At 64.3% G+C, this 13,912-nt stretch overlaps 1 protein-coding gene across 1 annotated transcript; it reads right to left on the reverse strand.

Moving 5' to 3' along the window:
• Nucleotides 1-406: 406 nt before the first annotated feature.
• SLC25A42 (solute carrier family 25 member 42) lies at nt 407-13,711 on the reverse strand. The gene is made up of 8 exons (XM_040986213.1): nt 13,672-13,711; nt 7,353-7,467; nt 6,616-6,721; nt 5,664-5,689; nt 4,348-4,514; nt 3,823-3,939; nt 2,989-3,140; nt 407-1,403 (listed from the first exon to the last, which is right to left on the reverse strand). Exons 2-8 carry the CDS (start codon nt 7,431-7,433, stop codon nt 1,096-1,098), a joined length of 957 nt encoding a protein of 318 aa, XP_040842147.1. The 5' UTR covers nt 7,434-7,467; nt 13,672-13,711; the 3' UTR covers nt 407-1,095.
• Nucleotides 13,712-13,912: the final 201 nt, after the last annotated feature.

The raw sequence follows: 13,912 nt of genomic DNA on the forward strand, positions 1-13,912 counted from the left end.
GCAGGCCAAGCTACTCATGGCTGCTTTGAGTCCCGGCTGCTCCACTTCCCACGGGCCCTCGTGCTGGCGCCCGTGTCCCCCCTGTGGGAGAGGCCTGGCTGGAGGTCCTGGCTGCTGGGGATGGGAGCACCTGGGGTCCGTCGCTCCGCCGTGCCCCTGGGACCACGTGGCAGCCGATGGCGGCCCCTTGGGTGCTGTGCAGGGCGGCTGGAAGTTCAGAGGCAGGGGTGCGAGTGGCAGAAGTGATTCGGGTTTTTATTAAATATACTCTCTTGGCACAAATCTTTAAAATATATAAACATTATATATAACAAAGTGTCTTTATGGCATCAAAATAGAACTCAGGACCAGGCTGGGAGCCAGCAGGGCAGGGCAGTCAGCAGAGCTGGGAGCCAGCAGGGCTGGGCGGTCAGCAGGCCCTAGGGGCCTTGGCAGACCCCCACACTTGCTTGGGGTGCTCACCAGAGCCCCTGCAGGTAGTGGGGGGCCCTGGGAGGGGTCTCCACCCACACCCCTGGGCTGTGAGGCAAGAAGTGCAGCTGAGATAGGTGGGGATGGGGGGGTCCCTGGGCAGGTCTGCAAGGTGGCCAGGGCCAGGAGCAGACCACGGGGTCAGCCAGGTTGGGAAACGCCACCCAGCTACCTCCAGGAACCCCAGGCAGGGGGTGCATCATGGGCAGGGTTAGTCTCCGCAGCCTTGGGGAGCCCCCCCACCATCCTGCATGGAGGCCTTCAGCCCAGGACCCTGCCAAGCCTGGGGACCTCAGGGCGTGTGGATGGGCCAGGGTGCTGTCCCCTGGGCCCGCTGCTGGGGGCTGCATTCGGAGCTGAAGCTGAGCCCGAGGCTCCTGCCGTGGTGGGCAGAGTCCGGCTGCTGCAGGGAGCGGTGCCCGGCCACCTGGAGGCCAGGCAGGAGGAGGGAAGGAAGAGGCGGCTCTGAGCCGGCTGGACCAGGGGCACTTAGCAGCAGAAGCGTTCTGGGTCCTGGAGCCGGGGGCAGGGCTGACCTTGCAGGCCGTGCCCCACTCTCCATCCACCCACATTGCACGATCCGGGCCGGGCGGGCCCTGCGTTCCACCGAGGGTCCCCGACCCCCTAGCTCTGCAGGCGCCTCAGCAGGATCTGCGTGAGGTCGAAGGTGGTGAAGCTGATGCCCACGGCGATGGGGCCCTTGAGCCAGTTCATGCTCAGGCCCTTGTACAGGCCGCGCACCGCGCCCTCCTCCCGCACAATGCTGCGCAGCGTGCCCACGATGGAGGCGCGCGGGTGGCCCGTGACGCCCGCCGTCTGCATGCGCCGCCGCACCACGTCCAGCGGGTAGGACGCGGACTGCCCGATGAGGCCCGCGCACGCCCCGAAGATCATACGCTCGACCGGGTAGGGCTGCGGCCGGCCGCTGTACTCTGCGGGACGGGGCGGGGGCGGTGAGGGCAAGGGGCGGCGCCAGGGACGCCCCCGGGGCGCGCAGCTGCATGGCCAGCTTGGGGACGGTGCGAACCCCCACCTGGGCTAGCGGGAGGCACGCGGGCAGGCAGCGGGGTGCGAGGCACGCCGTGGGGGCTTTAATTCCTCCAGCCCCTCATGTCCCCAAGCCATCGGGCAGCAAGTGCGGCTGAGCCCCCACCCACCCTGCACCCTGGGCAGCTGCGGCTGAGCCCCCACCCACCCTGCACCCTGGGCAGCTGCGGCTGAGCCCCCACCCACCCTGCACCCTGGGCAGCTGCGGCTGAGCCCCCACCCTGCACCCTGGGCAGCTGCGGCTGAGCCCCCACCCACCCTGCACCCTGGGCAGCTGCGGCTGAGCCCCCACCCACCCTGCACCCTGGGCAGCTGCGGCTGAGCCCCCACCCTGCACCCTGGGCAGGTCCGGCTGAGCCCCCACCCACCCTGCACCCTGGGCAGGTCCGGCTCAGCCCCCACCCTGCACCCTGGGCAGCTGCGGCTGAGCCCCCACCCTGCACCCTGGGCAGGTCCGGCTCAGCCCCCACCCTGCACCCTGGGCAGCTGCGGCTGAGCCCCCACCCACCCTGCACCCTGGGCAGGTCCGGCTGAGCCCCCACCCACCCTGCACCCTGGGCAGGTCCGGCTGAGCCCCCACCCACCCTGCACCCTGGGCAGGTCCGGCTGAGCCCCCACCCACCCTGCACCCTGGGCAGCTGCGGCTGAGCCCCCACCCTGCACCCTGGACAGCTGCGGCTGAGCCCCCACCCACCCTGCACCCTGGGCAGGTCCGGCTGAGCCCCCACCCACCCTGCACCCTGGGCAGGTCCGGCTGAGCCCCCACCCACCCTGCACCCTGGGCAGGTCCGGCTGAGCCCCCACCCTGCACCCTGGGCAGCTGCGGCTGAGCCCCCACCCTGCACCCTGGACAGCTGCGGCTGAGCCCCCACCCACCCTGCACCCTGGGCAGGTCCGGCTGAGCCCCCACCCACCCTGCACCCTGGGCAGGTCCGGCTGAGCCCCCACCCACCCTGCACCCTGGGCAGCTGCGGCTGAGCCCCCACCCTGCACCCTGGGCAGGTCTGGCTGAGCCCCCACCCACCCTGCACCCTGGGCAGGTCCGGCTGAGCCCCCACCCTGCACCCTGGGCAGGTCCGGCTGAGCCCCCACCCTGCACCCTGGGCAGCTGCGGCTGAGCCCCCACCCTGCACCCTGGGCAGCTGCAGCACTGTGGCACCACGTCCTTCCCTTTTCTCGGCTCCCCCACATCCCCCAGGTGCCTCCTCTCTGCCAGGTTGGACCTGGGTGTTTTGTGCCCATAGCCCTGTCCCTTTGCCTGGACCCTGCGTCCCCTGGCCCCATCGGCCTCCCCTGGCCTCTCTGGACCCTGCGTCCCCTGGCCCCTCCGGCCTCCCTGGACCCTGCATCCCCTGGCCCCTCCAGCCTCCCCTGGCCTCCCTGGACCCTGCGTCCCCTGGCCCCTCCGGGCTCCCCTGGCCTCTCTGGACCCTGCGTCCCCTGGCCCCTCCGGTCTCCGCTGCCCCTCACCTCGGTGCAGGGTCTTGAGCGTCTCGTAGGTGAAGAAGCTGAGCCCGGCATACGGGATGACGCCGAGCACCGTGGGTGTGAAGCCGTGGTACAGCGTCTTGAGGCCCTCCTCACGCGAGATGCGGATGAAGACGTGGAAGATGTTGCTGTACCTGCGGCCCGGCCAGCCATGGTGTCAGTCCACAGCTCCTGGGTCCTCCCTGGCGGATGTGCCTAACGCCGGGGACCCCAGGACCCTGCCCCGGGCCCAGCTTACCCGTGCACTGGGCCTGCTCCCCGCGGGCCTGGCCCCTCACTGCCCGGTGCCCAGCTGCACCCGTGGGCCTGGCCCCCCACTGCCCGATGCCCAGCTGCACCCCGTGGGCCTGGCCCCTCACTGCCTGATGCCCAGCTGCACCCGCGGGCCTGGCCACCACTGCCTGATGCCCAGCTGCACCCCGTGGGCCTGGCCCCTCACTACACAATGCCCAGCTGCACCCGCGGGCCTGGCCCCCCACTGCCCGATGCCCAGCTGCACCCCGCGGGCCTGGCCCCCCACTACACAATGCCCAGCTGCACCCCGCGGGCCTGGCCGCCCACTGCCCGATGCCCAGCTGCACCCGTGGGCCTGGCCACCCACTGCCCGATGCCCAGCTGCACCCTGTGGGCCTGGCCACCCACTGCCCGATGCCCAGCTGCACCCTGTGGGCCTGGACCCTCACTACCCGGTGCCCAGCTGCACCCGTGGGCACTCCCTCTGTGGCCAGGGTGGGATGAAGGACAGCTGGGCAGAGATGCTCCGACCCCAGGCCCCGGGTGGGGGACCCACGGCCCCCAGGGCGGCTCAGGACTCACATTTCCTTGGGGGTTACGGCCATCCGGGCTCTGACCAGGTCCAGGGGGTAGGTGAGGGACGCGGCTGTGGTTCCAGCCAGGGCGCCGGCCAGCAGGCGAGGCCAAGGCGGCAGGGCCCTGCGGGAGGGGGAGCAAGCTGAGGGGCTGCAGGGGGCGGGGCCAGGGGCGGGGCGAGGGACAGGAGTGGGCGTGTCCCCGTCACAGGGGGCGGGGCCAGGGGCGGGGCGAGGGACAGGAGTGGGCGTGTCCCCATCACAGGGGGCGGGAGTGGGCGTGTCCCCGCCCAGAGGGTGGGGCCGGGAGTGGGCGTGTCCCTGTCCTGAGGGGCGGGGACAGGGTGGGCGTGTCCCCGTCACGGGGCGGAGCCGGGAGTGGGCGTGTCCCTGTGCGAGGGGGCGGAGCCAGGGTGGGTGTGTCCCCATCGCGGGGGTGGGGTCGGAATGGGCGTGTCCCTGTCCAAGGGGCGGGGCCAGGGTGGGTGTGTCTCCGCCGGGGCGGGGCTAGCGGGGCGGGGCGGGGCCTCACTCTCCCCGGAAGCCGTAGTAGCGGCCCAGGACCCGCTTGTACTCCTCGTGCGCGCTGAACTGGATGGCGGCGTAGGGCACCACGCGCACCATGGTGGCCGAGTTACCGCGCCACAGGCTCAGGAAGCCCTCGTTGAGGTAGGTGAAGTAGAGGAGCCGCAGGGCCTCCTGAGGGAAGGGAGGTCGGGTCAGTGCACCTGCCTGGGGCCCCAGCAGGGCACCCCGGGACGGGCTGAGGCCGGGCACCCCAGGACAGGATGAGGCCAGGCACCCCGGGACGGGCTGAGGCCGGGCACCCCGGGACGGGATGAGGCCGGGCACCCCGGGACGGGCTGAGGCCGGGCACCCCAGGACAGGATGCCAGGCACCCCAGGACAGGATGAGGCCAGGCACCCCAGGACAGGATGAGGCCGGGCACCCCAGGACAGGATGCCAGGCACCCCAGGACAGGATGCCAGGCACCCCAGGACAGGATGAGGCCAGGCACCCCGGGACAGGATGAGGCCGGGCACCCCAGGACAGGATGAGGCCGGGCACCCCAGGACAGGATGCCAGGCACCCCAGGACAGGATGAGGCCGGGCACCCCAGGACAGGATGAGGCCGGGCACCCCAGGACAGGATGAGGCCGGGCACCCCGGGACGGGATGAGGCCGGGCACCCCAGGACAGGATGAGGCCGGGCACCCCAGGACAGGATGAGGCCAGGCACCCCGGGACGGGCTGAGGCCGGGCACCCCAGGACAGGATGAGGCCGGGCACCCCGGGACAGGATGAGGCCGGGCACCCCAGGACAGGATGAGGCCGGGCACCCCAGGACAGGATGAGGCCGGGCACCCCAGGACAGGATGAGGCCGGGCACCCCAGGACAGGATGAGGCCGGGCACCCCAGGACAGGATGCCAGGCGCCCTGGGAAGGGCTGAGGTCGGGTCCCCATGCCCTCTAGCGTGTATCCTGCCTCATTCTGTCGAGGAAGTCCTAAGTTCTGACTGGGGCCAGCGCAGGGAGCCCAGCTTCATGGGGCCCAGGTCTGTGGGGGCCCAGGAACACGGGGAGCCCAGCTTCATGGGGGCCCAGGAACACGGGGAGCCCAGCTTCATGGGGCCCAGGTCTGGGTGTGTGGCCACTGACCCTGGACTGAAGAGTGCCCCTCTCCAGTTGTCATTTTTCGTCTCCCCCAGGGGCTTTACTCAACAAGAAGCCCACCTGGAAATGACCGCCTGCCCTCACCCCCACCACCCCAAAGCCAATGGGGTGTCCCCGTGTGGACTCTGCCCCTGCCCTCCCCAAGTCCTGGGGGTCAGGTGGCCCTGGCTTACCTTGGCAGAAAACCTTTTCGAAGACACTGCAAAGGCGAGATGAGACTTTCAGAGGCAGAGTGGAGCACCGGGGGACTGCGTGCCTGCCCTGTCCCCCTCCAGCTGCCATGTGTCCCCACAAAGGAGCCCCCAGCGGTCACCCGAGGCTGCGGTCTGCTGAGTAGCCCCTCAGGACCCCCCTGGTGCTGCCCTCCAGGGTACCCCATCCCCACAGGCCTTGAGGGGTCTCACAGAGCACCCCACCCCCCCATGCCTCATCTGGACATGGGGCCTTCCCTGCGGGGCACAGCTTTACCCCAAGGGCCTGACCTTGCCCGTCTCAGCCCCCTGGGATTCTCATGCCCCCTGCAGCCCTGTGGCCTGGGTGAGGGCACCGAGGCACGGACAGGCCTGTGGCTGGGCCGGGCTCGGACGGGCCTCGGTCCCCATCAAGGCTTGACCAACAAGGCTTCTGTTGTGGGGTCAGGGTGGGGTGTCTCCCGGCACCCCGATTATGGCTACATTCTTGCCTCCACCAAGACCCTGTCTGCCTGCAGGGTCAAGGGCAAGCTGCAGTGGATTCAGGGTTTCCTATCCACAGACAGGTGGGGCACAAGGCCATGGCCAGGAGACGCCAGGAGCTGCAGGCCCCACCCTTGCACCCCCAGAGGGGCCTGCAGCTGTTCTCTTTTAAAGATTCATCTGGGAGCCCAGCGCAGTAGCCTAGTGGCTACCATCCTTAGGACCCTGCATCCACATGGGAGACCCGGAAGAAGCTCCTGGCTCCTGGCTTCGGATCAGCTCAGCTCCGGCCATTGTGGCCACTTGGGGAGTGAGGCAGTGGATGGAAGATCTTTCTCTGTGTCTCTCCTCTCTGTAGATTTGACTTTCCAATAAAAGCTTTGCAGTAGCCTGGAGGCGGGGCCTGGCACTCCTGCGTCGGTCTGCACAGACCGGGGGGGGGCACGTTTACCTTGGAAGATGATCTTCGTACGGTCCAAGGGGGCTACCGCTGTCTTGGCGAGCGCGCCCGCCAGGGCCCCGGACAGCAGGGAGTTGAGCACTTCCCTGTGGTCAGTCTGGAACAGAACCACAGGGTCAAGGCCATCAGGGAGGGGTGGGGGTCTGCAGGGGCTCAGGTCTCTGGAGGTGCCCCCCACTTCCGCGCAGCATCCAAGCTTATGACAAGTACGGTGGCCCTGAGGGGGTGCGGGGAGGGTCCAGCAGGTGCGGGCTGACAGCCTTGCCTGCGCGCACCAGGGCAGGGGTGGTGGCGGTCAGAGGTAACGGGGCGGCCAGCAGCGCCCCACAGCCCAAAGGCTGGCTTCCCTTGGCCCTGCCCCAAGCCACGCCCCGTGCCACCTGCAATTTGGGAGAAAGGTCAAGAGGCCCGGAGGGCGACAGTCGCCACCGCCGCCGTGGCCTTTCCCCCAGTGGACTTTGAGAGGAGCCCGGTGAGGGCCCGGGGGCGTGGACGGTGGCACTGTGCCCCACTGCTGCTCAGGTTCAGCTGGGAGAAGGTGGGGCGACTGGTGGATGCTGGGGTTCCTGCGGGGAGCTGGCACGGGGCACCTCGGCCCCTGTCCGTCAGGCGAGGGACTTGGGGAACTAGGAAGGCACCAGGGAGTGTTAAGGTCCCCCTGCCCACCTGCATTTTGGGCGAGGCCTGGCTTGGAGACGTGCAGGCGTGACACAGAGCAGGGTACTTGCCTTGGAGGACACGGGCGAGGGCAGGACAGCCTGGGCATTGTCTCGCAGCCCCACCGAGCTCTCCTTCACACCATTACCCATCCCAGGCCTGCTCGGGAGGGTGGGGAACCCGGACCTGGGGAGATGTGAGATGACGGTGAGGCGGGGCGGGGCAGGTGCGGTGTCCCACGTCCACCGGTCTTTCCAATACAAATCCCGAGAAGCCGTGCTGGGCCAAGGCGTGGGGGAGTGGAGTCTGCTCATGCTGTGTGTGGGGTCAGCTGCTGTGGAGATGGGTCTGGCCATCCCACAACCAGGGCTCGGTGGGCTCGGAGCTCCCTGACGGCCTGCGGGACGCGGGGAGCGAGCGGACAGCTAGGGAGCAGTCATCAGGGTTATCAGCTATTGGCTGAGTGGATCTGCAGTGAGAGGCGGAAATGGGTCCTCCAGTCTCGGCAAGCAGATGCCGTGCAGGGCACAACCGCGCTGCCCGGCTACGTCCCTTAACCTTGAGTGGTTCCCATCCCTCCCTGAGGACACGCCTTCTGCCCTCACTGCAAAGGACGATGTGGCCTTTCGGCGGGAGAGGGGGCTGTGGGGAACGAGACACGCCATGTTCTGGAAAGTTCCAGATCATTCTAGTGGGTCAGCATCTTTCAACACGCCATGGGCATTCGAGGGTCCTCCCCACCCAGTCTTCTGACTCAGGGAGGCCGTTCCCAAGATGTGCCATGTCGGGCTCGGCCGACAGCTTGTCCCCACGGCCGGCAGACTCCTTAGAGACCATTAAAGCCAACTCGAAGTGCCCCAGCTTTACCAGATGGCCGCCCGTTGACCTCGGACCCATGGGACCATGAGCCAGAACAGACTCCCTTTTCCTGGTGAGTTTAATGGAAGCCTCCCGTTGGCTCAGTGCAGCAAGAACACTAAGGCTTCCTTCTACTGTAAGAGACAGGGCAGGGCCTGGCGCGATAGCATAGCAGCTAAAGTCCTCGCCTTGAACCCGCCAGATCCCATATGGACACGGATTCTAATCCGGCAGACTTGCTTCCCACCCGGCTCCCTGCCTGTGGCCTGGGAAAGCAGTGGAGGACGGCCCACAGCCTTGGGGCCCAGCGCAGAGAGAGATCTTGTGCCCCCTGGCTCACCCAGCATAGGGCTGTAATGCTGGGCTGGACTGAAGCCAGGGCATTCATCCCGGATCTCCCACGTGGGTGCCAGGGCCCCCAGGATCATTTCCAAGGCTGCTGTTTGGAAACTGCATCGCAGGTAGAGCTGCGGGGACTCAAGCCCGGATGCTCCCTTAAGCGTTGAGAGTTGTACACTGGTTCTTCCCCCCACACCACCACTGCTGGTTGCGGGGCCAGCATGGTAGCACTGCCGGTTAAACTGCTCCCTGCCACACGGCGCCCCCATCAAACAGCCAAGGAGAGTATCCAGCTTCCTGCAGGTGCAACTTGGAAAGCTCCAGGCACTTGGACCCCTGCCCCCATGGGGGAGAGCCAGGAGTTCCTGGCTCCCCCTGACTTCAGCCTGGCCCGACCTAGCTGTGGCAGCTGAGGTCTCTATGCCCCACTCTCCCTTTCAAATAAATATTTAAATTCGAAGCCCCAGGGAATTCACCTCCAAGCTTTGGAGAGAAAGAATCTACATTGTTTCCAAATGTAGAAGAGCCTGGGCCGGCTCCTGGGCAGCCATCCTGGGGACAGACACAAGGTTTCTTTCCCCTTATCTGATGGCATCAGCCTGACACTTGCAACACCTCAGCTGGCCCTGCGGGCAGGAAACAGGACTTCCAGTTTGATGAATAGTAGGAAAGCCATGACCCCTGGCGTTGCCCCAGGACCTTCAGGACAAGCAGTGCTGGCGCTGTCTAGGCAGCGGCTAGAGCCTGCACCTGCTCTCTTCTGGGCTGACCACCACATCTGCCTGCTGCCATGGCCGGCTGACACAGCCACCGGTGAGAAACTGGCAGATTCTCCAGTGGCTTGAAAGGGCGTGGGGTGGGCACCCTGGCATGGACCTGTGGTGCCATCATCCCATATGGGTACAGGGTCTTGTCCCGGTGGCCCCACTTCCCATCCAGCTCCCTGCCTGTGGCCTGGGAAAGCAGTGGAGGACGGCCCAAAGCCTTGGGACCCTGCACCCGCGTGGGAGACCCGGGACAGGCTCCTGGCTCCTGGCTTGGGATCGGCTCAGCTGCAACTATTGGAGCTATCTCTTTCTCTCTCTGTGACTCTTAGAAATTAAATAAATAAATCTTTTTAAAAAATTAAAAGTGGTAAAATATAAGGGATCAGTTAAGCATACCCCCCATAATAACCTCCAAATTATTTTTGAAAAATCTCTTTTTATTGGAGAGGTATGTTTACAGAGTCACAGAGAAAGATCTTCTATCTGCTGGTTCCCTTCCCAAGTGGTCACTATTACGGGGTGTGACCAGGCATGTCTCAGGAGTCTTTATTAACCAAGCCTGGTGATAAGACAGCACGCTAGAAATAGCAAATCACGGCACACAGCAATCCAGCCAATCGTGACCCAGCCAATCACAATCCGGCAATCCTGACCCAGCCAATCACAATCCGGCAATCCTGACCCAGCCAATCACAATCCGGCAATCCTGACCCAGCCAATCACAATCCGGCAATCCTGACCCAGCCAATCACAATCCGGCAATCCTGACCCAGCCAATCACAATCCGGCAATCCTGACCCAGCCAATCATAATCCAGCCTATCGTGACCCCGCCAATCACAATCCGGCAATCCTGACCCAGCCAATCACAATCCGGCAATCCTGACCCAGCCAAACCCAAACCCAGGAGGAACAAATGGTCATTCCCCTCAAGTCCATCTGTTAGCTGAAGGCCTGTGTGCCAGTCTCCCCAACAATGTAAGTTATCTTAACAAACATGCAATGAATAACCTGGACACACTTCCAAAGCCGCAGTCACCTCTCCCTGGCTTCCCTGCCTGCATCCATCACCGCCAGGCCTCTCCTCTCCCGGAACTGCTGACAGCACACGGACCAGAAGCAACTGCTATATCCACCGTCCCAGCTAAGCGGTACACAGGGACCGTGCTCAGGGGTTACCCGTCCCGGGTCAGCCAGGAGTGGAGGTGCCACACAAATGCAAGAGCCCCAGCTTCACGGACCTTTCAAAGGGGCTTGTGAGGGGAGCGCTTCCACAGGAATGTAATACCGCCCCTCTCAGACGACAGGTGAGTCACAGGTGGGCGGGGGGAGGGCTGAGGATGGAACTGACATTGGGCCCACCTTCGGGACAGCGGCTGGGGCACCCAGCACACTTCATTTGCCGGCTGTCAATGGGTGCTGGCTGTCACTGGCTGAACCCCGTAACAGTCACACTGGCCAGAACTGAGTCGCCCCACTTCTGACTCTGCTCTCAGATACTACACTTGGGAAACCAGTGGAATGTGGCCCTACCACCCACGCGGGAGACCCCGACGGAACTCCTGGCTCCTGGTTTCAGCCTGGCCCAGTTGCGGCCATGGTGGCCAACTGGGGAGTGAGCCAATGGGCAGAAGATGAATCTTTCTCTGCCTTTCAAATAAATCACTCTTAAAATTAATGGAAGTTATTGGAAAATAGATAAAAAGCTATTTATGGGCCCAGCACCAGGCCTAGCAGCTAAAGTCCTGGCCTTGAATGTGCCAGGATTTCATATGAGCGCCAGTTCTAATCCCAGCTGCCCCACTTCCCACCCAGCCCCTGCCTGTGGACCGGGAAAGCAGTGGAGGACGGCCCAAAGCCTTGGGACCCTGCACCCGCGTGGGAGACCCGGAAGCAGTTCCTGGCTCCTGGCTCCGGATCGGCACAGCAGTGGCCGTTGCGCTCACTTGGGGAGTGACTCATCGGATCTGTCTCTCCTCCTCTCTGTACATCTGACTTTCCAATAAATAAATAAATCTTTAAAAAAAAGTTTCAAACCCAGGCATAGGGTTTTTTTTTAATACACATTTTTTTGGGGGGGAGTTTTTTTTTTTTAAAGACTCTAATCCAAAAAACTGCATGAAAATTAATTTATCTTGGAATTGCATTTCCAAGTCCTTGTGGAGTCCCGCGTACACACATATAGGACATACATGCACAGCATACATGAAGTGGCAACACACACAGTTTCCAAGTTGAACAGAAACCACCACTGGCTTCCATTCACACCACGACAGGACCCCTTCAGAACGTTCTAGCACTATTTTTTTTTTTTTTTTTGGAGGGAGAGGCAGTATGCCAAGTTTGCACCAAGCAACACCTCACTCAGTTTCTGCAGGACACTGTGATTCTAGGAAGTACAGGATTACAACCGCACATACCTTCTGTATAACCCTGTGTAACCGGTTGGATATTATTTGTATAACAACTGAATGGATAGCATTTGAATGAAAACACTTGGTGGCAGATACAAAACAGGCGTTCCAAACAGGGGTGTGGAAACAATTGCTGGGTTCTGTAGATAAGCTCAATACCTCCTCCCTTATCCGATAAGCCCCTCTGTGGAGTCGGATGCCGTTATTAAACGGGCTATTGACCACCCGTCAACAGTCCACCTGTGTTATGGTCACTCAGTGCGCCAAGTACCGGGATCACCTTTCCAACGACCAAACCCTCCGGCCCCCTGCTACGCCACGCGTTGAAGGAGAAACTTGCAAAATTCCAGAACCGTCCTTCTGGCCAGGCAGCCTGCTGCCAGCGGCTGCAACCTGAACCCCTCTCACGCGCAAGAGACGGTTTCTTTATTACGTGCCTTCCAAGGCATAGGGCACACAGCTCTGCAAAGGCCAGGGTCCAGCCAGCGCCCAGCGGTGCCCAGATGTTGCACCGCCCACGGTCCCCACCCCCAGCTCCTGCAGCGCCCCACCCTGCCGCCCCTTCCAGTTAAGCCAGGAAGGCTGCAGGCTTGAGCTGGGGTTGGGGGGCAGAGTTCCCCTCCGGTGGAGGGTCGGGGGCTCGGGGCACGTGGCTGCAGCCGGCTGTGGGCTGTGTGGCCTGTTCAACAACAACAATGCAGCGACACCTGGCTCCTTAACACTCCGGAAATCACTTGATCGATCGCCAAGCACTGATCACACACATTACCAGATAAACTCGAGTGTGTGGGGTTTTTCCAGGAGGGGAGGATGAGGGATCAGTGCAGGGGGAGGGTGCCCAAACAGGCGCACGTGTAAGCCAGCCCAGTGCGCAAGGGTGCGGAGGGGAGCGAGAAGGCAGGATGGGGGCTTCTGGGGGGAGGGCGGGTGAAGGCACAGCGGGGTGTGGGAAGGGGACGGACTGGAGGGCTTGCTCCGGGTTGTTTCCAAGGGGGCAGGCACGGGTCAGGGTGGCGGGGATGGGAGCAGGTCCAGGTGGGTGAGGGGTCAGGGGTCAGGGGTTCCCGGGGTGGGAATGGGGGCGGGGAGGGGGTGCCCGAGTCAGGTGTTAAAAGAGATGAGGCTCAAGCAATGTCAGACCTCCCCATACACAGTGTAGGGGCGCCAGAGGTTACGGGGAGCCCCGGCCCTGGGGTACTGGGGAGGGGGTGTCAACATGAAGGGACGTGAAGTAGGTGCATTGGGGGGAGGGGGATCCCGGTCCTTGGAGCGGACAGGGAGTGGGGTGTGGGTGTCTGTAGGGTGTCGGGTGTCAGGGGTATGTAGGGTATAGGGGTGTGGGGTGTAGGGGGTCAGGGCGTGGGGTGTCTGCAGGGTATAGGACATAGGGGCCTGGGTGTCTGTGGGGTATAGGGGTGTGGGTGTCTGTGGGGTATAGGGGTGTGGTGTCTGTGGGGTGTGGGTGTCTGTAGGGTGTAGGGGCGCGGGGTGTCTGCAGGGTATAGGACATAGGGGCGTGGGTGTCTGTAGGGTACAGGGGCGTGGGTGTCTGTAGGGTGTAGGGGTGTGGTGTCTGTGGGGTGTGGGTGTCTGTGGGTGTAGGGGCGCGGGGTGTCTGCAGGGTATAGGACATAGGGGCGTGGGTGTCTGTAGGGTGTAGGGGTGTGGGTGTCTGTAGGGTACAGGGGTGTGGGTGTCTGTAGGGTACAGGGGTGTGGGTGTCTGTAGGGTACAGGGGTGTGGGTGTCTGTAGGGTGTAGGGGTGTGGGTGTCTGTAGGGTACAGGGGCGTGGGTGTCTGTAGGGTGTAGGGGTGTGGGTGTCTGTGGGTGTAGGGGCGCGGGGTGTCTGCAGGGCGTCGGGGTGTCAGGGTGTAGGGTACAGGCGTGGAGGGTGTCTGTAGGGTGCCGGGGTCCTCCGGCCTGCCTCTGCTCCCCGGGACGCGGCTGTCACGCCCGCCCGGCCGCCGCCATCCCCCGAGCCCCGCGCCGGTCGCCCCCCGCGTTCCCCTCACCTGCCCGGCGCGCCGCCGCCTCCGGCCACCACAGCCCCGCCTCGCGCAGCCCGGCGCGCGCGCGCCAAGGGACGGCCCACGCCGCCAGCCCATTGGCCGCTCTCTGGCGGAGACGCTCGGGATTGGCCAACACGCCGTCGACGGGCAGCCTCGCCAGCCAACTGCTGAGAAGGAGAGGCGGGATTTGACCAGGAGCCCCCGGCATAGGGGCGGACCTTGCGAGGTCCCGGGAGGCAGAGAC

Source organism: Ochotona curzoniae, unplaced genomic scaffold (assembly GCF_017591425.1).
Source record: "Ochotona curzoniae isolate NIBS_2020 unplaced genomic scaffold, NIBS_Ocur_1.0 contig_4502, whole genome shotgun sequence".
Lineage (NCBI taxonomy): Eukaryota > Metazoa > Chordata > Mammalia > Lagomorpha > Ochotonidae > Ochotona > Ochotona curzoniae.

What these genes read in the sequence shown, in the direction of transcription:
- SLC25A42 (XM_040986213.1), bottom strand. Translation starts at nt 7,433, where the DNA reads ATGGGTAATGGTGTGAAGGAGAGCTCGGTGGGGCTGCGAGACAATGCC. An exon ending in TACGAAGATCATCTTCCAAG is followed by an intron (nt 5,690 to 6,615) that starts GTAAACGTGCCC and finishes TCGCCTTTGCAG; the next exon opens with TGTCTTCGAAAAGGTTTTCT. An exon ending in CGAAAAGGTTTTCTGCCAAG is followed by an intron (nt 4,515 to 5,663) that starts GTAAGCCAGGGC and finishes CCCTTCCCTCAG; the next exon opens with GAGGCCCTGCGGCTCCTCTA.